The 23425-nt window shown below is 52.2% G+C and overlaps 1 protein-coding gene and 1 pseudogene across 1 annotated transcript in view; both read right to left on the minus strand.

Annotated features, from left to right (window-relative positions):
- Positions 1-10255: 10255 nt before the first annotated feature.
- On the minus strand, positions 10256-12769 carry LOC142861846 (uncharacterized; annotated as a pseudogene).
- A 2478-nt stretch (positions 12770-15247) lies between these two features.
- The window catches only part of PRKCA (protein kinase C alpha), a 387023-nt gene continuing 378845 nt past the window's right edge, over positions 15248-23425 (minus strand). The window contains exon 17 of the mRNA XM_012747264.3: positions 15248-16703. Coding sequence (XP_012602718.1) covers positions 16539-16703 — 165 coding nt within the window. The 3' untranslated portion in view covers positions 15248-16538. The remainder of the gene's footprint in view (positions 16704-23425) is intronic.

Below are 23425 nucleotides of genomic sequence, written 5' to 3' on the forward strand. Positions count from 1 at the left end.
AGTGCCCATCCCAGGCTGGTAAAACTCCATCTCCAGGCAGTGACTGAGGCTGCAGAAAAGGGTGACAGCTTCTATCGGGACAGCTTTGGGGAGCAGTCTGGCAGCATGCATGAAAAGCATTGCAGTTGTTCTTGTCCCTCTTCTAGGAATCTAATGAGCAATATTCAGTTTAGCTTTATTTTGTGATGGAAATGAATAGGGAAATCCCTAAATTATATACTAGGTAATTAATATATCAGGAAATTAATTCCCCATTAGGGAATTAACTAGCTTAAGTATTTTACACCTATAGGATAGAATATTATGTGGCCATTAAAAATAGAGCTTTTTATTCACCACGATCAAGTGGGTTTCATTCCAGGGATGCAAGGTGCAAGGATGGTTCCACATACACAAATCAATAAATGTTATTTACTGCATTAAACAGACTTAAAATGAAAAACCATATGATCATCTCAGTAATTGCAGAAAAGGCATTCAACAAAATCCAGTACCCCTCCATGATGAAAACCCTTAACAAACTAGGCTTAGGAGAACATATCTCAAAATAATAAAAGCCTTACATGATAAACCCACAGCCAACCTCATACTGAATGGTGTAAAGTTGAAAGTGTTACCTCTAAAAACTGGAACAAGACAAGGATGCCCACTTTCACTGCTGTTATTCAACACAGTGCTGGAAGGCCTGAGCAATTCCAGGGGTCCTCAAACTTTTTAAACAGGAGGCCAGTTCGCTGTCCCTCAGACCATGGGAGGGCCGTTGGAGAGTGCGGCGCACGTTCCACACATGCGCACTGTGGGGCCGGGACGAGTCGGCTGCTAAGCAGGACAGGCAGCGGCAGCAAAAACACGCAGTGGGCCGGATAACTGTCCTTGGTGGGCTGCATGTGGCCCATGGGCCGTAGTTTGAGGACCCGTGAATTAGGCAAGAGAAAGAAATAAACAGCATCCAAATCAGAAAAGAGGATTATAGCCATCCTTGTGGGTGTGGGGCGTCTGACACTGACATTGGGGTGCAAAGAGTCTGGGAAGACATTAGTGACAGTGAGAAGGGGGTGGAGATGGCCTTTGCTGACACCCCAGCGATGCCGCTCTGGGGGGGCCCAGCTGCCCTTTCCACGCAAGCAGAGGCTGCGGGGACCGGGAGGTGGGGCTCTCTCCAGCTTGGCAAATAGGCCTCCCAGAGAAAGGGGCTGCCTCTGGTTATCTGGAAGCCTCTCACTTCTGGAAACCTTGATTAACAATGGCACACCCCTGAGCCAGCGCTTGTAAAGACCACGGACTCTGCTCTTGCGAGAGGACAGAGAAGACCCGACCCCCGTTTGCCCAGACATTGCCATTTACTGCCAAGTGCCCAGGAGTTCCTGGCAGTTTCTGACCTTTTGTAGGAGAAAGGTAGCTGAGGCAATGTTCCCGGCCCTTTTCCGAGACAGTGACAGTGACCGATGGCCCCAGGTGAAAGGACAAGGCTGCTGGCAGCTGGGGACCTGGGAAGCAGCGCCCTGCACAGTCGCTTGGTCACTACTGTGCTAAGGAGCGACCAGCTTTCTACAGCCTTGCTCTCCTTATAAAGACCCTGTAGGAGCCACGTGGCCACCCCTAGATAGATGCTTCCGGATCTCCCAATTGGGAGCATCCTGCAGCCCTGCCAGGCAGGTGGGCAATCTTTTCTTTATTATTCAAATGAGCAAATTAATGATGAGAGGGATTAAGTGCACTCACACAGGGTCATTCAACTGGGGTCCATTCATTCCACATGCCTGGCCTGGCGGTGGGTGATGCAGCTACCCTCCCCCACTCCCAGCCAGACACCAGCCCAGCATGTCACAGCAGAGAGTCATGAAACAGCCTTGGAAAAGAAGGGACATACTCCTCCCCCTCTCTGGGGTGTCCTCTGTGTGCCCCACTTTGCCCAGCTCCATGGGCAGCCCCCTGCCCTGCCCTGTGACTCAGGCTCTTAAGGCCCTGACATTAGGAAGCCTGTTAAGTATCCTGATTAGCTTTTACCCATAGCGCACCCAGGGATGAAGGATGGGATCAGAGTGACTTTGCTCCTCTGGGGACATTTGCTAAATGTCCAGAGACATTTGGGGGGATTATGACTGACATCTAATGGGCAGAGGCCAGGGATGCTGTTAGACACCCCACAGTGCACAAGACGATGAAGAATAACACAGCCCAAAGTGCCCCTAGAGCCAAAGGGTGTGAAACCCTGAAATAAAAAAATATCAGATTCACGAGCTTATAGTGGGGGAGGGACATCTCCCACAAGGGGAGGTGAGGGGCAGGTGGGCCAGGGCAGAGTGCTGGGTGACCTTAGAGCTGCTCTGGGTGGTCCTGGTTCACGTCCATGGCCCCGGCAGAGGTAACAGCTCTTTTACTTTCAAATATGTATCTGGGTTTGGCCAACTTGTTATATAGTCACTCTATCGTTAAGTACGAATAACAGCTACTCCCTGGGGGGTAAAATCTCAGGGACCAGAGGACAGTGCTCTGCTCCTTTCAAATCTCAGCAAAGCCTGGGGACAGACGGGCATCAGAGGAGCCCGGGGAGGGACGGGAACCTTCCCAGACACAGAAATCACACAGGGCCTTTGGGACCAAATCATCTGCCCAACTCACGAGGTGATTACTCTGCATTTTTTCAACCCAATAAAATTTCCCAGTGTCTCCTCTCAGGCCTTCAATCTTTGCTCCACAGTTATTGTTTTTTGTTCTGTTTTGTCTGGCTATAAATTGTTCTCGGTGCGGCAAGAGAGTTTCAGGCCAGCGATCCCCGGGTAAGGAGGACGCGCACAGAATGCTCCCCCCCCCCCATGCTCGACAAACCCTCAGCTCTTTGATGCTGAGAGGTTCTCCCCTGGACCTTTTCCCGGCCCAGTGAATTCCCACAGAACATTTAGGGGCCAAGAGTGGGTGACAGGAGTCCTCACTCAGGTCTCATGGTGTCACACGCTCTTAGTTGAAGCAGCCATTGGCAAGAAGGGAGTTCCCATGATTGGCTTTCACCAATGAAGGTCCCCACTACCACCGGGCCCTGGAGGACCCAGGGAGTGCATGGTTGCCCCAAATCAGCCCAAAATTGGGGTTCCTATTAGCAAAGAAGAACAGAGGAATGTCTACCAGGTAGGCTGTGGACATTTACGCTGTTTCCTGTGAGCTTTGAAGCAGATATACCAGATAAGGCACCTGCCCACTCCAGCCCCTTCTCGGAGTGGACCTGCCTTTGTTCATCTCTTTCATCGTGGGCTCAGGTGGCCATGATCTGTGTCACACAACCTACTCCCCTCAGCCACAGATGAACGCAGCAGAATTGGGACCCTGACGCCCGGACAGCCAATCCATGGGCTTGCCAGTGACTGATGATGTGGCCAGCCCCCAAAGTGCACCAGGCCACCAGATCCCCCTTCTCAGGGAAAAGTACCAGGAGAGACCCATTAGCAATGGACACCGTCAGGAAAAGGACGACCAGAGGCTGCAGAGGGGCCAGGAGAAGGTGTGGTTGGGTGATGTTTTGAGGAAACAGCCCAGCTGGGGAAGAAGAAACATACTCAGGAGGTTATATCCTGTGTGCATCCATTTATAGAACACTCCAGAAACGACACCGTTACAGCGATGGAGAACGGATCCGTGGTTGCCAGGGGCTACGGTAGGGGGTAGGTGGGAGGAGATAGGGGTGGCACAGTGAGTTCCTCTCTGGATAGCAGAGTTTCAGGTCCCGATGATGGTGGTGGCTGCGTGAATCTGTACATATGACTTCATGGTCACTCACACACACACACACACACACACACACACACACACACACACATCCAGCTAGGACCTGCAATGCAGTTGACAGTGTAAGTATGTTCCGTGTCACTTTCCTGGTTTTGATCACGTACTATTGTTACGTAAGGTGTTCTCACTGGGGACGCCAGGTGAGGGGTACGAGAGAACTCTGCATTATTTTTGCAAATTCTTTTGAGTCTTAAATTATTTCAAAACAACAAGTTTCTAATAAGACAAAGAGAAGCTGAGAAGCTTATATGAGTGGCAGAAAGAAATCCAGCTCCCGAGCTGCCCGGGTTCCGGAGATTTGTCGCGACAGCCCCTGGCGGGGCCCATCTGTGCTTATGGCCCGAGGAGAACAAACACCTAGCACCAAAGTCTTTGTGTGCACTTTTCATTGTTTCCTCGGAAATAAAATTTCACAGAGCAGAATTGCTGTGTGCAAGCACATTTTAACGACTCTTGTCACTTGGTGCCAAATTGCCCTCCGACAAGATTGCACCAGTTTATATTCCCACCCACCGGGTATGGGACGGCGACTTCCCCAACTCTTGCCAGAACCGGGTTTTCATCTTGAAAAGAGCGTTTAATGTTCGCCAAGTTGACAGATAAAACATGGGATCTCATTGTTCTTTTTCCTCCAGGAATTCTAAATTCTTTTCTTGGACCAAGTTGGACAGAAACTTGGGTTCTTACCTGGAAACGTGGGTTCAGCTTCTCGGCCAGTCACCTTCAGGAAATTGCATTTCAATATTATGCCCCCAAACTGATGAGGATCACTAAAGAAAGGCCGCATGAGATCTGCTACCGCATTTATTGTTTTTTAAAAACAAAAACCCAAATGCTGTGGAGGACATCATTTCTCGTGTTGCTCAGTGTCTCTTCTGTGTAATAAAATCACGCCCGAGAAATTTCCTTTGGAATTCAGAGCTAGCAAAAGGCTTCCTTTCCAAGAGGAGCTCATATGCGCCCTCTTTTCCAGTAATGGGAACCGATAACCGATTATGATTCTTACTTTTTTTTGGCTGCTAGGAAATGCAAAACCAAGTGTGAGGATCAATGACAGCAATTTTGTAGACTCTGGAAAAGAGAAGAGTCTTAGTCTGCGTGGTGTGGGTGTAATAGAAGAGCCGAGACCGGGTCATTTATATAGAAAAGAGGTTTATTTAGCTCACGGTTCTACAGGCTGGGAAGTTCAAACGGATGGGAAGGGGTAAAACCCAAGGGACATCCTGGCTTTATAATGACCCACTCATGAGAGAACTAATCCATTCGCTGTCTACTATGAGGACGGTAGCAAAGCATTCATGGGTGACCCGCCCCTGTGACCCAGACACCTCCTACTAAGCCAACCCCCGCCAAGGCCGCCACACTGGGGATCAACAATTTTTTCTGAGACAGGGTATTGCTCTGTCACCCAGGCTAGAGTGTGCAGTGGTGTCATCATAGCTCACAGCAACCTCAAACTCATGGGCTCACTCGATACTCCTGCCTCACCTTTCCCAGCATCTGGGACTATAGGAGCACACCGCCATACCTGGCTAATTTTTACAAAATTTTTTTTTGCAGAGACAGGGTCGGGCTATGTTGCTCAGGCTGGTCTTGAACTCCTGGCCTCCAGCGATCCTCCTGCCTTAACCTCCCAAAGCGGTAGGATTATAGTGAACCACCGTGTGACCGAACTAGGGATCAAATTTCAACATGAGTTTTGGTGGGGACAGACAGACATACCCAAACCACAGCAAGCTGCTTTTATTGTCCCTGGTCTTGACCTTCTACTTTTATTATTCATTTGAAGTCTTTTACTTGCAAGCTACTTCGAATCCTGTAGAAAGAGACAAAAGCCCAAAATGTTCTTGCCTTTGTGCTCTGGTAGTCATAGCATCCCTGGGGTATAGTATGTGCTCACATAAATATTTGTTGCGTGAATGAATGAAGGCCCTTGACAGCGAACCAACTAAGAACAGCAGGACGTTGAAACACGTGCTACTAGTTGATTTGAGAGCAGGGAAATGTCACCATGGAAAATAAGGTTTCAAGAAGCAAAAGAGGACATAGGTAGTGAGAGTCTGACAGTGTTTGATCATTGTATTTCTGGGAATCCAACTGAGAGTATGATCCAAAATGCACTCAAAATTTTAAGAACAAACATGTTCATCACTGAGTTGTTCAAAATAATTTTAAAACTGGAAAAACCTATAATTCCCACAATAGGGGAATTAGTAAGAACATGTCACTTTATTCCCCAAACTTTTGATGGTTTCTATATCTTCGTGATAGTTAAGTAATTTAAGCAAATGCCACGTAAACTGATGAAATACAAGTGCAAAGAATAGAGTTGTTTCAATGAACATGCAATGGAATTTTTAAAGCAGAGAATAAAGATGAAATTTTAAAAATGGATTAAAGAGACAGCGGTGGGCAAGACTGGCCAGACTTTGTATTCAGGTTGTTTGGTGAATGTCTTGCTTCTCTTCAAATAAACCCAAATTGGAAATTATCAGTCAAGAGTTATGGGGAAGAGCAGGAAAGAGGTTCACTGCTCAGAGAGAAGTGCTCGTCTGTTCTGAACGGTCATGCGTTTCCAGCTTTTAAGTTTCCACACAGTGTTTGAAGGATGTGTGTAGCAGTATCTGTGATTTCAGCTTTAGATGACCGGCTTCGAGGCCCAGTGGAGCCTGAACAAAAGTTTAACTATCGTGGGATTTTCTTTTCCTTAAATGTACTAGCTACAATAATCAGGTGCTATTTTTGTAAATTTTCTAGAAAAGCAAAAGCATGCCTACAGAAATCTGCCCTCACCAAGCCCAGCCTTTCCTCCCTGGGCTGCCTGGTGCCAAAGAAATCAGTTATTGCATTCTGGCAAATTCCCTGCCCACTAGCTGATGCTTGACGGAGTGTGTTTTTGACTCCTGGGGCAGGGCGGGGCGTGGGTCTCCATGCCAGGGTGACTTCCGCTGGGAGGGGGACCCCCGTCAAGCCAGCTGCTCCTCCTGCCGGCCTCCCCCTTCCCCCTGGGCCCCTCCAGGCAGGAGTCAGCCAGGTGAGAGCAGCTGCAGAAATACCTGCTGGGTTCTGAGAACTGCGGTGCTATTTTTCTCTCTCCTCCCACGCCCAGACAGCTCAAAAGGAAAAAAAAATCAAGAGAAGGAGGGAGAAGGTGGGAGAGAGGCTTCTGGAAGCAGTTACAGAAGGGCGTCCAGTCTCACAGGCATCAGTCGGCCAAGGTAAGGACCCTTCTCCCTTGGTGACAAGATTGGCTTTGAAGGAAGCCATAAAAGGGAATGGGGGTGCAGAAGGCCCCCAGGGAGAACTGGTCCTGCACGCCCCACCCACTGCCACCTCTGGCCCCCTAGTGGGCCACGGCCAGAAAGATCAGAGAGCCACGAGCCCAGAGTTATGTATCCAGAAGCTGGTTAATTACCTTGGGTCTTGGTTTCCCCACCTGTAAGATGGGAACAGTGACCTCTGTCCCCCAGAGGTGCCACAAGGATTAAATGACATGAGTGTTCAGTTGACATGTTAGGCACTGGATGCCTGTCAGCCCTCCCCTTCCCGCTTGCTTTCTGGTTTTGGCTCATCTGTGGCCTCTTCCCAGCCTCTCCTTGGTCACATGGCAGCCTCCTGTGTCCTCCCCTGGGAAGGCACCTGGCATGGTCACACCTCTGCTCTGCCAGTCGGCTCTGCGTCTGGTGATGCTCACCTGGGTATTGTTATCCAAGCTCCCTGGACTTCCCTTTCCTCTTCTGTGCAATGGGCACAGTACATAGGACCTATGCTATGGGGGATGGGGGGTCACCGTGGGCTTTAAAGTAACTAGAAGAGTATCTGGTCATCACTCAGCGTGTGCATGTGTGTGCGTGTGTGTGTGTGTGTGTGTGAGTGCGTGCCTGTACCTGCATTTATAATCTGCCTCATACTTTCGGTTTTTATTTTTTTCACCTGTCTGTCGAGTGCTCGAGCCCACCGCTAGCTCTTTCATTTCTGTAGAACCATATTCTACCTTCTCCTCTCAATCCTAGAATAGGCCTCCTTGCAATGTATTTATTGAATTAGCTTTGTTAAAAAAAGAATCTTGGGGAGACATCCAGTTCTGCTTTCTCCGAGCCAAAAGCACTTCTCGCCCACACCCTGCAGGCGATGCCCTGCTCCCTGGGACCCGCGCGCTCAGGATGGGGACGGATGGAGCGTGCAAATAGATGGCCTTGGCCTTTGCCCATGTGCATTCTAGCTGAACCGTAATTGCACCCCCAGAGCACACAACAGGCCAGCGGAAAAACTCAGGGCGTTAAGTGCCACTCAAGCGTAGTAACCGCAGGAAGCCGTCGCCGATAGACGCTGGGTTGAAGGACAGAGATTGAGACGTTGTTTCTTAGGCATAAGCTCATGACAAGTTTTTGGGAGACGATTTTTTAATTAGTTCTTGCATGTACATCTGGTCTCCTTAGTTTGTGACTGCCTTGAGGGCAAAGACACGGCCCAGTAAGGTTTCTGCAACACCCTGTTAGGCTCAGAGAAGTCAGGATCCACTCATTTTCATTCATTCATCTTTTGAGCCCCTCCTACTATGTGCCAAGCTGCTGGGATCTAGCAGTGAACAGGACGGGCAAGCTGTCCCCTCCGGTAGAGCTTATATGCTGAGGGGACAGGCAGACAGACACCCCCCCAACCCAACAAGTTGGCTTTTCTCCTCCAAAGCTCACTCTCCCGACCACTGAGCCAGCGTGCCAGGAGCCGGGGCGAGTGAGGACGGCAGGCCAGGAAGCGTGGGTGACAGGAAGCCGTCGGAGGGCTGTAAACGGGGAAGGGACCTGCTCAGACAAGGTCCCGTGGGCTGCTGTGCAGAGAGGGCCATGAGACACCGAGGGTGACCTCGAGGAGACCTGGCAGGAGGACGGGGAGCTGGAGCAACGTGGAAGGACTTGGAAGTGTGTTTTCGAAAAGGGTTTTTTACAGCAGCGCCGCTGACATTTTGGCTGGGAGGGCGCGTTGTTGGGGGTACGGGTCACCCCGTGCATGGGAGGATGTTCACTAGTACCCCTGGCCTCTACCCCCTAGATGTCGGTAGAACTTCCCTTGAGTGAGACAACCCAAAATGTCTTGGGACATTGCCAAATGCTCCCTGGGTGGCAAAACGGCCCCCCGTTGAGAACCCTGATGTAGCGCAGACCTGACATGGCCTGCTGGGGGGTGGGGATGGGAGCCCCGTGCTGGGCAGGACTGGTTTTGGAGCATCTACTCTGGGTGGCACACAACGTCCCTGGAAGGACAACTGTCCCCTGCCTGCTGCTCAGGTTGTCCCCTTGGCCTCTGTGGGTGGGACCAGGAGGACCAGCCGTATTGGATCCCGGCTGTGCCTCTGAGATCCCCCAAACCCCCGCACAGGGGCAAACCCAGGTGGACCCACTCAGGCCCCCACAGCACCAGGGGCTTCTGCGCAGGGCGACCCGCACCGCTCCACTCTGCATTGCAGTGAAAATGAAACGAGTCAGTCAGCACCCTGGCGCAAGCCGAGGCCGCGGACAAGCCGCTCTTCGAGCTGCCACGCTACCAGGCAGTGTGAGGAACAGCCACAGCCACGCACAAATGTGAAGTCAGCCAGCCCAGAGTGAGGCCCAGGCCAGCCCAGCTAGGGCGACTGCAGGCCTGGGGGGCCAGGGGTGGGCGGGGGCGGCAGCGGTGGGGTGAGCCGTGAGCCGGGGAGACAGCATCCCCCAGAAGGGGGGCGAGGAAGGGCAGAGACAAGCTTGGCCAAGGCTGGCCCTTGGCTTTTAGAAATCGTGGGGTTTTTGCTGTTGTTTTTGAGGCTAATTCCCTCCATGGCATTGAGGTTTTAGGCACTGGGTATTTTTGAATGTTCCACATTTGAAAATTTCCCACAATTTTCAACCATGAATAAATGCAGAATGAGGATTCTGACTGAGAAGTGGGGACAGCCCTGAAGCTGAATCCACCATGTGGCCAACAGGATGTGTGAAAAGTATCTATTTTGGGAGAAAAACTCTCAAGATTTGGGTAGAATCCTGTCTGGAATCTTTCATTCCAGTGGAAGGAGACCATCCATCCTTGGACAGTGTCCTTGTCAGTTGCTGCGTGTGCCTGCAGGTTGGGGCTGCGAGAATGCAAGCTCCATGCGGGCAGGGGGTCCGCGCCAGTCCTCCTCGCCACCGGGTCCCCAGCGCCTGGCACCAGCCCGGCCCCAAGCGAGCAGGTGCCCACAGGAACGGTCGATGCATAAAAATGAACAAATGAATGACCTCCCACGACTTTATCCTGGTCGCCGTTGGGGCTATGATTCAAAGCATGAAGTATTCTGAGAGAAAAATAAATGTGACTTTAAATGAAGAGCCCCGTCTGAAAACCAGGTGGAGAGATGAACGTGTTCTGCAGAGTGTGTCCAGAGTCAAACGCTATTCCACGAACACTTGAGAAAAAATAATTGCCATGCCGCAAAGGGATGCAAATGAGGCTAAGCACACAAAGGAATGATCGTTATCTTTATTCATACACGCTGGCTTCCAAACTACAATGAATGTATCTAACAAAGCATATCATGCAAACGAAGATTAGAGGTTATACAAATTGAGAAAAGCAATGCAGTAATTTATACATCCATCTCATCCGCGCTATAACCCAGCGTCGTTTGACAGGTGAATGACCTCTACATTTTGTCAGTAGGTGCTTACACAGAAGGAAAACCCTCAGTCTACATCTCTTCCTCCATACAAGTTTGGGGTCTATAAATGATGGTTTTCAAAGTCACGATTTAAACACGGTATGTCCTTCACACACACAAAAAATCATGGAGCGACAGCAATGATGTCAAATGTTTCTGTCTATAAAAGATACTCTGAGATATCCTAATAGAAGGGATGTGAGGTCAATTTTTAGAAAACCTTGGACTCAAAAGTAGTAACTGCCTTCATGAATGATTCGAATATTCCACTAAACCAACCTTTCAAGAAAAGGATCACATTCTTCCGGGAAGAATAGCAACAAACATCCACAATCACAGGAAATAGATACTCCTAAAGTTAAAAGCAGAGACAAAGACACAGTTGTTTAATCAGAAAATGCAAAGCCACCTTTTATTTTAGAAAAAAAAGGTTCTTAGAAAGTGGGCCTGATACCTATATTTTCTGAAAAGTAGGGTTCTGTCTACACACGTACGTGACTGCTGTGAAGACAGGCCGACAGCCACGCCTGCTGCTGCCTCCGATCTCCCGGGATGTTGAAGTTTTTCTGAATTGCCCGGTGGGCGAAATCCTCAGAGGGCATCTCTGAATCTTCACATCTCAAGTGTGAGACCTGGGAATGGAACCGTGGAAGCGTCCCCCTCCTCCTTCCTGCCCAAGGGTGGTCACGGAGACCCCTGGGACTGCTACCCTGGGGCTGCATCTGGACGGGGGACAATAAAGCCATCTTTCCTATGGTTCCAACGCTTCTAGACCTTCAGCAGTTGTCCCCAGTGTCTGCTAAAAACACCCAGAGCATCAGTCTGCCGACAAGTTGCACCTGAACTTGTGGTCCTTCCGGTGTGGACCCCACGCCCCGCTGGCTCGGGGAGCCCCTGCAGCGGGATTGCAGGTCGGGGCGTCCCAGCGGACCCAGGCCGGGTCCTCCCACAGGCTCTATATGGTTGGAATCTTATGAAATTGTCAGTAGCTTCATTTTAAAAACTCATTTTTTTTTTAAAAAGAATTGCATTATTAAAGTTCTCTATAAAAAAGTACAAATAGCCCAGTATGTTCGGTTGTTCTATTGGAATTAACAAATTAGTAACTTCCTTAAGGGTTAAAAAAAAAGTCTTTGGGATTTGGGGGCTTGTAGGGTTCACTGTAAGGCTGTTTTGATGGCCGAGTGCGACCTGCACGGTTATTAACTGACCCCTGGTCACACGAACGAGAGGCCCGGGAATGATAACCGTTCACACTTTTAACCCTCCTCCCAGGGACCCTGACATCACAGCACTGACAACGTGTGGTTGACACCATTTCTAGATGACTGCCTTCATCCATGCATAACTCGGGGAACCTTCCCCAACGTTCTGGACCTTCTCAGAGCAGAAATAGACAGCATCCCCGAGATTTGCTGCGTCAGCCCAAATGGGAGGTGGCAGGAATGACTGTCCAGTGTATTTCATGAAATGTAGCCCAGGAAAAGATTTTTAAAAACACGTCCCAACACTCCTTGCCCAACTGGCGCACAGCCACTAATAACCCAGCGTCCCTTTCCTTCCTGATGACGGTCGCACCTGCTGCTTTCCCTGTAACCCCTCACGGTCACATCCCCTCGGGCCCCTGGCTCACGGCGCCTTTCGTGACGACTGCTTGGTGTGCTCAGCAGGGAGCAGGCACTCCTGCCCTTGCCGGGTTATATATATAAAAAAAAAAAACAAAAAAAAACAGGACATAGTGTGATATGAACACACAACAAATAGGTGACTTCGTAAGACCAAGGTGAGAAAATGACTGTCAGATGGTGTTGCCTTCCGGAGGCTTTTAGAAACATAAGACTCTCACCTCCCCTTCAGCAGTAATGAGAAAGCAAACCCCAGCAAAAACAACTCAGATTTCTCCTGCGAGGAGGAACCAGGTGGGAACTGTGGTGTCAGTTGTGCTTGTGACTTCTGCACCCATTGTCAGCTGCCATCGTCCTCATCGGGAAGCGACAGAGGAACGCGGGCAGGAACTCGATGGCCCCGCCAGGGAACTGCGCGCTGTTTGGAGGGGGAGGGGAAGGGGCTTCTAGCAGCTGGTGTGGATGCTGCTGGCATTTGGGGGTGTCGTCTGAGGAGGAACAGACTGTGTCCCTGGCAAAACACTCTCTCGAGAACCAGCAGACGGTAACTCCCATCTGCACCGGCACCCTGACGGGAAGCCACTGAGAACGACAGCCGCTCCCTCCGCTCCTCCCGCAGGGACCCTCTGCAGGCGCTGCCCTGCTCCTCCTCCTCCCTCGTCCTCCCTGACCGCAGCCTCCCCCCTTCCTGGCACATCCTCGAGGGCCCTCAAGGCTCTGCACACCCCCCTCTGCAGCAAGTCCCCTTGCTCGCCTAAGGGCTTCAGCTCCAAGAGACGCTCGGCAACTCTTGCTGGGCTGTTAATCTCTGTCTTCCACAATCTTTCAACCAAGCATCTCGGGCCAACTTTGCAAAGAGCTCTCAACCTCCTGATTTTCTATCAAAATTCCTGGCAAGAAAGCCTCGCGCGTCTCCTGAGAACAGGCAGGCATCGGTTCTGCATCAACCACGCCAGGCCACGGGGCAGACAGGCAAGTCCAAGCTCGGGGAGCGACCCTTTGGCCCCGGGGCTTTCCCACCCACCTTTGGAACCAGTTCTCGCCGGTTAGCCTGTGCGCTGCTCCTGGCGGCACACCCCAGCGACTTCCTTTCAAGCCCAGCATCTGGTGGCTTTAGACGAGATGCCAAGAGATGGGCTGCCAGCCCGCTGGCCCACAGCCTTGGAGAGAAGTTCTGCCGCAGAACGGCTGCCACCTTCCACGGGAGAAGGACGCAAAGCGATTCCACTGGGCTTCGTGGTCCCCCCACCCCGGGGCCTGAGGAGCCTGGGACTGTGCTAGATTCTGCCAGGCGGCCTGGACCTCCCAGCCCCAGTGGCACAGGCAGTGCCCGGGGGCAGGACTTGCCCCTCTAAGGAGTCCCCCTTGTGCCTCCCATGCGCTGCTGCGGCTCCCACAGCAGCGGTTACCCTGCTGCGGCTTTTCACACAATGCCCGTGAGCGTTTCTGAGTCGACTCTGTGGGTGACAGTTGTTCATGGTTAGCCACATTAGTCTTCCAGCGATGGCTGTCTTGGGCTGCTCAGATCCTTAAAGCACGAGCCTCTACCTAAACCCAACACTCAGCAACGCCTAACGCAGGCCACGTCCTCGCGCCCTCGTTTTTACTGCTTTTCCCTCCCCGGGTTTGTTCTCCAGTCTGCTGTCCCTAAGGCTGAACGCCGGGCCCCATGGTTACGGCGCTGTCTTTGGAAACTTTGCCACACATTCTGAAGGAACACGAGCCATCTGGGACGGGGATGGTGAATGTTTCCAAGAGAAGTAGGAATTTGGAACCGAGGGTTTGCTGTCTGAAGGAAAGCCTGAGCCTTGCTTAAAGCCAGCAGGTGGCTTGGGGTGCTGGAATGAATGGTCCCTAAGCCCATGCACCCCTCGTGGGGTTCCCGCCTCTCCCGGGTGAGCTGGGATCGTCCTGCTGCTGCTCCCCGTCTGCCGCAGGAGGACTGGCCGTTTGTCTTTTAGGCTCTTTTACAAACCAGTCTTCTTCCCATTGGACCAAAGGAGGTGCACTGGTCAGGACATGCCCCCAGAACGCGCACTGCCCATACGACTGCAGGGACAGAGCCGGGCCCCTTCTGAGTTTGGGTGTCCAAGGTCCCTAAAAGATGGCAGAAGAAATTGCTTTCTTTTGCTTGTGCCCATTCCCTGCTCCCTCTCTTCCTCCACTCAGGGGTGTCCAGGACAGCCAGGCCTCTCACCTCCGAGACCCTTCAGGAGTTCTATGTCATGAGAACAGAGCCAGAGGGAGATGCTTTCGGGAGGAAATACAGCAGCTCTCTGCAAGGACCGATAGCCACTTGCATTCATTTTCTTTCTGTCGTAGAAGCCTGGCTCCCCTGAGGGCCTTGCATCGAGGGGTTGTCTCACCGAAGAAGGGCTCTTTGCGAGCCTGCGAAGGCCAACGGCTGGAAGGAAGTGCGTAGCCTCTGAGAAGCGTGTGCCGGCACCTGCAGGGCGTGGCTGTGCTCGGGTGACACGTGGTGGGTCTCGTGGAGTCTGTGTGTGCTGGAGCAAACGGCGGGGCATCCCGGGCGGGCAGACAGCAAGCTTCTGGTGCGTCCAGATACACACAGCAAGAAGGGAGTCTTCCCACCCCTCCCGCCCCCAGGGTCACCAACGGTCACACGGCTGAAAGGAAGAGCAAAACAAACACACGCAGACACACAAAGTTCAGCCCGGGCGCTGTGACAACGCCACACGTGCACACACATACTAGGCATACTGGAGTCGGACGCTTCCCGTTGTCCCCAAGAGGAAGAGTGGCAGAGGAACCCAAATGGAAGATGGCATTGAGAAGCTAAAAGAGAGTCTCATCTCAAAAATAACCCCACAAACAGAACTTTTGTTTGCAGGTAGAATCAAATATATAAATATATATATATATACACACACACACACACATATATAGTAAAAGCCTAATTGATCATGTAAAGTAGCCATTCATTTCTGAAATTAGATCCACATTAAAAAATTAATCTATCTGGTACAGTGCCCAAGTGCAGGGAGGGGGCGGGGGGTGGGGTGGGGAGAAAGCACAGCAGTAAAGAATTAAGCTAAAACTTAAATCATAAAAGCAGACTAGAAAGAAGAACCTTCACAAATATAGCACAATTGTGTCTTATAAAATTATTGTAATACTCTCTTTATACTTGATACGGTTATATCAATAATATAGATTCACTTGTTATTAAGGTTTATTATAAACATGCAAAATTCATTGCATGATGCATTTGCAAAACATATTAAAATCCTTCTAGTGATGAAACGTCTTTGAGCCGCTGTGCATCCAGGTTTCCTGACTCTACAGCTCCAGGTGTGTCATTCAACAAGAACTGGGAACGGGAACCAAAACCTCATTGTTTTTCATCCCTAAGTGGATATGAGGGGCTGGAGGAGGGAAGAAAACCAACCAGTAGGGACCGATGCTAGAGTCAACACGCCGATTAAGTTACTGTACATTGCACTCCATCAACGACATCTCAGCCTATTAAATAAATAAGTACAAAAGGGGAGGGAGCGCACGCTTCAGTTTCTCAGGGGTGGGTGACAACACTGGGAGCAAAATATTGGGGCGGGGTTGGCTAACGACACTTGTGAATAGTGGCATGATTACTGATGGCACCCTGGATCGAAGGACAATCTCCCAGAGATTAAAAGGAACGTACACGCACAATGGTTTGCCCTTGATCTGAAATGATTTCACATGCTCGTTTAGCAAAGTCCTTAGACGATTTGGCCTCTTAAAAAGAATGCAAGTATCAAGACAGTTATCAGCCAAGTAGGTACCAGAGGACAGATTCACCCAGCACTCATCTGAAGTTTTCTTTCTTTCTTTAACTGCTAACCACTGGACCACGGTTGGGTTATGATGTGTCAATGTCTGGGGACAGTGATTACGTCCATCCTGGCCTCTTAGATTCTAGGGACTGTTGAGGCAGTTCCGTTCCATTGAGGCAGAGGGTATTTCGAAACCTCCCTGACCCCTGGTCCCTTCCCTTGCTCTCTCTCCCTAGGTGCCCCAGGCTTCCGTTCCAAAGACGTCTTGGGTGGAGGTGTTTCCAGCCCGCTGGGCTGGGGCAGGTTCATTTTAACATTTCTGGTTGGGGAATCCCGAGGGTGAAAATCCACAGACGGAGGGTATGGAAAATATATCAAATTGTACCAAAAAAGGGGCAAGAGTCTGTTTGCTTTCTAGGAAGGGTTACAATCTACAGCCAGATGTGACTTCTAAATAATTAAACTGGACACTGCACATTATGTCATCTTCCACTAAAATAATGTTCCTGGTTGTGATAGAGAGACCCTGAACAGTTGATCACATTTGGACTAATAACCCTATAATTTTCAGGCCTCCAAGTGCAACAAGACACAAGGCCATGGCCTTAAAATTTTAGGCTTAAGGATCACTTCCCGCTGCTGGGGGGCCGGGGGCTGGGGGTGGGGGGCGCTTTCTCTCGCCGGTGAGTTTCATACTGCGCTCTGTAGGATGGGGTGCACAAACTGGGGGTTGACGTACGAAAACCCTTCAAAGTCAGACTGGTCTATGTTAGCGATGACCAGCTGATCCGGCGGCGTTAGGACGGGCTGTCCTCGCGTGAAGAACTTGTCGAAGTTTTCCGCTCCTTTGCCACACTGTGGAGGAAAGAGACAAGGAAGGGTCAGTAAGTACCACAGAGCACAGGGGGCGGCTCCCCGGGAGCCCCCTTGGGGGAGGAGCGCGCAGGGCGGGCATCGGGGCAGGTTAGGCGGGCAGATTTCAAGGCCGACTGGTTTCAGAAGCCAGGCACAGCAAACAAAAACTGGCGAGTCACTCGTTGTACATCTTCAAATGGCCCCGGAACGGCGGCGGTAAGGTAGCAACAGGGAGACAGCCTCTTTCATTTCACTTCACTTCCCAGAGCAAGCGGAGCTGCGAGCACAAATGCCGCCAGTCCCGGCTGCACCGTGACAAGGCCCTATGGCGGCCGGGATGGTGGCGGTTAGTTACCCCTGCACGGAGAGGGCGAGATCGTCGCCCATGTCTGGTTCTTTGCAACGATATCTGTGATCAAGTAAAAGCTGGGTGATCTTCGCCTTCCAACTGGTGAGTGCTAGAAACGCCAGCACCTAAACTAAGCTTCAAGCCACATGTGGCAGGTGTGGCAGGGGCAAGGTCGGGAGACTCGTGTCGGGGCCCGGCTGGGGTTCTGCACAGCTGGCTAGAGCCCGCTGAGTGGCAGGCAGGGTGCCCTGGGGATATTTACGGGTGGTCTCAGGCTGGAGGAGCTCTGCACCGGTGGCCTGTGCGGACACAGAGCCGCCCCATTAGGGTCTCTGCGACACGCGGCCGCCTAAGCAGCGCTGCTTAGAGCCCGGTTCCGAGCAGGGGAAAGGGGCGTCCTCCCCACTTTCCCAGCCACCCAGGAAGCTTCATGTTGAAGTCCCGGGATCCCAGGGTGACTCTGAAACGGGGCGAGCTGCGCGTTTCATGGGGACAAGAAGGATGATTGCCAACATCGTCGCCCTTTCCCAGGCCGGTGGTGCCATGGGGGCAACGTGGATTAATTCCGAGTTAGCAGAACTTTTCACCTAACCAGGCATCCTTGCACCTTTCACAGAGAATGGCTCTAGGTAAACTGTGAAGTGTGGTGCGCCCAATTTCCTCCTCTGAAGAGCTGGGAGAAGCCCACGGCTCCCTGCCAGGGCTGCTACGGAGGTGAGACGCGGCGTTCTGCACGCGCCCGGCCGTGCTGCCGCGGGTGGTGCAGGCAGGTGAGCCCCGGGCCCTGCGTCCTCACCCCCGTTTTCTATCCTTTCCGTATCTCCTAGAAGCTTTGCCTGAGCGTCTAGTTGCATTAGACTTTTCCCACCTTCTCTTCAACAAATAAAACCCGTTCCTAAGTACCCACTGAGGAGGAGAGCATGTCATGAACTCAAAGAGGGGTCTTTGTAACAAGCAGCTTTCCTTTCTGGGCTTATTTTCATTTTAAAAAGGAACCTCCCACTCTCACCCAGGGGAGACCCCCCCACCCCACAGCGACTGCTGGGTATGTGGGTGGGAGACGAGAGGCCCTTCAGGTGGCTCTGCGGAGCCGCCCAGACGGGAGGCCTCGAGCTCACGGGGCCCTGCCGCCCGCGGGAGGGACAGCAAAGCCCCCCCTCCTGCCCCACGCCGCCACGCTTGAAAGCAGAGGCTGCCACTCACACCGCCCCACGCACAAGCCACGCCCAAACGCTGGCAAAGGCTCTTTGAAAACTAAGTTTGGGCACGCTCATCCTTCCTAGGGATTAGTCACGAGCGTGTACTTGATTCATCAGTTCAGCACGCAAACAGAAACTTGCTGCCCTGGGGTACCACATTCAGATAGCGCTGTGAGGATAACAGCTAAAGAAATCGCCTTCCTTTGGATATACCAGCTGTCCTCGGCCAGAGATGGCCCTGCCCCTGGGGAGCCCAGTTTGGTTGCCATGACCTGGGCAGGGCAGGGCAGGGACGCCGCGAAGCGCAGAGCAGCCCCTCCTCCCTCCCACGCTCATACGACGAAGGGTCATTGGCTCCCGTTGCCAGCCGAGCCGCGGCTGAGAAGCCCCGGGTACATACACCAAGACCGTACGAGAGGCCGAGCAGGTCCCCCGGTCAGTGGGAGGGCAAATGTGGGGGCCAACCAGGGAAATCAGGCAGGGGAGGCCGTCCACAAGGGCAGAGAATGGGGACGCTGCAGAAACCCGAGGCGAAACCATCACGAGCGCGTTACAGGTAGGTGGAGCTGGCTTCAGGGAAGACGCCCTTTTGGGACCTGATTAATCCACATCCTTTGCCTGGAAATTCAAGTGAGCCTACAGTCGGGGCTCCCAGAGGCTGGGACGCATGCTGCCTTAGCAAGAGATCACTGGTACTTCTCTTGATACTCTCTCTGTGCGAAGATGAGAAAGAAGGAACTTCTGGAAAAAACACAATGAAAAGATACGAGTCCCCGCAAGGCAGAGCAAAGCCAGCCAAGGCGAAGGGACGTCCCTGTCCAGCTCGAGATTTATCAGTGCGTTCCAGGAAAGGAGCACACAGGTCTCACCTTCCTTTTAGTGCCGTCTTTTATGGCATTCACAAATCACCTTCCTCTGGAAGTTTCCAGAAGCCAGGGCTTTACTGCCAAAGAAAAATAAAAAAAGCAAACTAAAGGAAAAGTTCCCAAGATCTAAAAAGGGAAACGCAGAAACATACGCCTGGGAAGCCCAGGGCGGGAGGCTCGGGGACATCAAACGTGAGGCTGGGGGGTTCCAGGGAAGGGTCGCTCCCAAGAGCTTCCACTTCTTATGTAGCCAAGTGGGACAGAAACGCCTCGCTGGTTCAGGCCGTAGGCTACGACTGCGTGGTGACCGCAGGGCTAGGGCAGCTTGGCCCAGGGGCTGCTCCGCGATCGCACTGCGTGGTGGTGACGTGCACCTGTCACCGCCGGAAAGGCCTGCTTGCTCCCTCTTCCAAATCTCTTGGGAATTTTCCCTGATCTCACGAGCGCATGCCTGAGCGAGCGACAGGGTCTCCCGGTGCTTTAACAATGAGCCCTCCATAGCTTGTAGCAAAATTAGGCCCAGAAACAGTTTCCTTTAAGTCAAATGGGAGAAGACCTTGAACCCCGTGTTTTTCAAGACGTTTATGTGGACAGCTGCGACCGTCTTCATCACCACGACCACTACCTCCTCCTGAAAAAGGCAACAGAACCCAGAGCTCTCCGGGCCCTCTCGGAAAGCGCAGATGATAGATTCAGGAAGGTGTCGTACCCCTAACGCGGAGATTCTTCCTGCCACCTGCGACCTGGCCTCACTCGTGACCGTGGCCTTGGCGGGCAGCAAGCTGGGGTGTCAGCTCAGATCTGAGCAGGGAACGAGTGGCGGCACGGGGACCGGGGGGTTCAGGGGTACCCGGTGCCTGTGAACGCGTGAATGAGCACGCCATCGGGTGAAAAGTGACGCTTGGCCCGACGGCAGACGTCCTCCCAGCGCTCCTCAGGGAGGCGGCGGGAAGGCTGTCACGGTGGCCGCTGGCGGGCAGCGGCTGCAGCAGCCAGTGACGGCAGGCAGGCCTGGGCTGTCCATGGCCTCAGAGCTCTGGGCCACCCGGCTACACCTTGTGAGCAAAACCCCGGGCTGGGTGCGGCCACCTTCACCCCCAAAGGCCGCCCACAGCTTCTGTCAACTGTGGCTTCTGCCCTCTGGGACATGATGTGCCACATCATGTGGGACAGAGACAGAGGGGCAGCGGTGGCCCCGACCCGACTGGACAGCGAGTCTGCCTCTCCCTGAGACCAGATGACGCCTCTGGTCCCTGGGCAGCGTGGACACCCACAGGGAAGTGGGCACAGTGGCGTGAAGGGCCAGAGGTCAGCCGGCCAGGGCTTCGGGCAACACACCGCAGCTCTCTGGGAAGGTGGGACGGGGACGTGACCACCAGCTTCCCAGGCTGTCGTAGGAGGAAGGGAACTGGAAGGGGAGACCCTTCCGAAGTGAGGCGGCAGGACATAGACACCAGGGACAGCCGCGTAGCAAGTGCCGCACGTCAGAGGCACGCGACTGACGTTTGAGGGACGAGCGAACTATCAGCAATCCACCTCCCCTTTCTTATCTCTGGATTCAGGATCGACTCCTTTGTCATTTTTCACATCCTAATCCATTTGGTCAAATTATCAACGAATAAAACGAACCCAGGAGAAATCAGGCATGGTAAAGACGTTACAGAGCACAGAGTGACGTGCTCACCACAGGGAGAACCTGGCATTGCGAGGCGTCCCCATCCCGCCCCAAGTGTCACACGGTCCCCTCACGGCCCCTGCCCCTGGGCCGGCATGTGGGGAGACCGGGCTTTGCACTGCGACTCTTACCTGAGAGGCCACCGAGCGGGAGCAATGCACGTGTTGGGCCCCACCCTGCCCCGAAGCTCGGGGTCTCGGTCATGCGGCCCACGCTCACAGCTTATGGGAATTACGAGTGCGGGAATATGAGTAGCTCAAAAACACTGCCGTTAAAAAGCAAAACCAAACAAAACCCAGAAGAGGAGGAAGAATGCAGAGCAAATAAAGAGGAAAGGCATGTTGCGAGACTGCGGAGAAAGGAAACACACAGGTAGGGGTCTCCCCCACGACTGCCAAATGCAGCAGCGGGACGTGCTTAGTGTTGGGGAGCCCTTCCTCGTACTCCAAATCCCCGCGCCGGGGGCCAGCGAGGGCATCTGCGAGCACGTCACCGCCGTCTGCGCACAGCTCCCCGCCTCGCGGCTGCGCACGGTCTTCACTGAAGTCAGATAACCCACAGCAGAAACGGGCTGCTGCGTTTTGCTCGGGCTTCCCGGGAGGTAAGGTCCACGCTGTGGAACCATCCAGGAAGTGGGTCTGGCCATGGATCTGGGTCTGCCCTTTCTATGAAGACCAGCATGCCCGGGGACGGTCTTCCGTGCATGACCAACACAAGCAGGAGCACACGGTTAAGGCTTAAAAAGTGAGGTTAGTTTGCTCATTTAGCACCCAAGCTTCTGGAAATGTGCTCACCGAAGACCTGGATGCCCACTGAAGCCAGTGCATTTTGGTACGGATGGTCTGGAGAATAAGAACGGACAAAGGACAGCATTTGGAGAACAGTCAGCTCCTGGCCTTGGAACTCAGAAATTGGGAATTGGTCGCATAAAGGGTGCCATAAACCCACGGGAGCCAATGTGGAAAGAAACCTCTGGAATATATCGCATTCTGAAAGATGCAAGGTGCAAAACACGGCGTGTATGTTTATGCACGCACGCAACCTTCCAGAAGGTACAGAAAAGATAACGGATAGTGGGGGCAGTAGTTAGGGAGATACCTTTTTATTCTATACCCATATCTGCCACTTAACTGTTTATCTCACCGTATAATGACAGTATTTTAACAATAGCCTTTAAAGAAGAGACTGGGCTCTCCTCCACCTCCTGCCAACATCATGTAGTCTTTGGTTGCTCTGACAAAATTAGACACTACTCATCTAACCTACTGCCTTAGCGCATTACCTCAGAAAGGGAAAATTTTGTTCTGAAGGAAGCTTATTCTGCCAATAAACTTGTTAACAGATACAGGCTATGAGCCACACATTAAATGAGCCGATTCTTGCAGGTGAGAGAGACATGGGCACGAGGGCAAAGGTTCTGGTGCATCATGGGCTGCAGTCTATGGAATAAAAACATGCACTCCATGGGGTCTTTTTTTGTTTCCAACTCCTGACTTCAAGCAATCCACCTGTCTTGGCCTCCCAGAGTGCTGGGATTACAGGCGTGAGCCATTGCGCCAGACCTTTTCTTTTTTTGTTAATGCCAAGATTTAGAGGATTCTTAAATCCTTTCCCAAGAGAAGTTGGAATGACCATCATTGCTGGGGACCTTTGCTGCCAACTATGGGAACATGTCAAGTCACACAACTTCATGCGCACAGGGTCTGTCTTTTTTTTTCTGAGACAGAGTCTCACACTCTGTTGCCTGGGCTAGAGTGCCGTGGTGTCAGCCTCGCTCACAGCAACCTCAAACTCCTGGGCTCAGGCGATCCTTCTGCCTCAGTCTCCCAAGCAGCTGGGACTACAGGCATGTGCCACCACGCCCGGCTAATTTTTTTCTATATATTTTTAGTTAGCCAATTAATTTCTTGCTATTTTTAGTAGAGACGGGGTCTCGCTCTTGCTCAGGCTGGTTTCTAACTCCTGACCTTGAGCAATCCTCCTGCCTCAGCCTCCCAGAGTGCTAGGATTACAGGCGTGAGCCACCCCAGCCCAGGGTCTGTCTTTACGCTGCCACCCACCACTGACGCTCCCTGAGGCCTGCGGTAGTGCTGATTATTTATACTGATTATGAGTTCAAAGGTCTCATTTCTTTCCATTTCTCTTCTCCGCAGGAAAGTATTTGGGAGGGTGATTATCAAAGAATAGGTAGGAAAAACTGCTTGCCTCTCATTAACAAACTAAAAGATGCTGCCTTAGACTGACTTAAAGGCTTAAATCAAACATAAATATATCCTGATGTGACTTATTCTAGCCTCCAAAGTCTGGTGAGTGTTTGTGTCGGCAAACTCCCCAAGTCTTGAGAATCTCAATTTTAGTTAGCAGCGCTGCCACTGACTCAACGGCAAGGCCCAGGGAACGAAGCTACCTGCCACCCGGGAGAGAGAACTGATTAGACATGGCTGGGCTGCCCGCGGCAGCGTATCAATCAGACTGACCGAGCCAGGGCCCCTCCTTTTACCTGCACACAGAACTGCTGCTCTGCATAAATAACTTTCCAGAGAGACTAGGAAAAGAACACGGTGCTGTGATGATGTCCTTCCTTTTGGGAAATACACATGGAATTATTTAGGTGGAAAGAGGTATCACATCTG

Source organism: Microcebus murinus, chromosome 18 (genome assembly GCF_040939455.1).
Source record: "Microcebus murinus isolate Inina chromosome 18, M.murinus_Inina_mat1.0, whole genome shotgun sequence".
Classification (NCBI taxonomy): Eukaryota; Metazoa; Chordata; class Mammalia; order Primates; family Cheirogaleidae; genus Microcebus; species Microcebus murinus.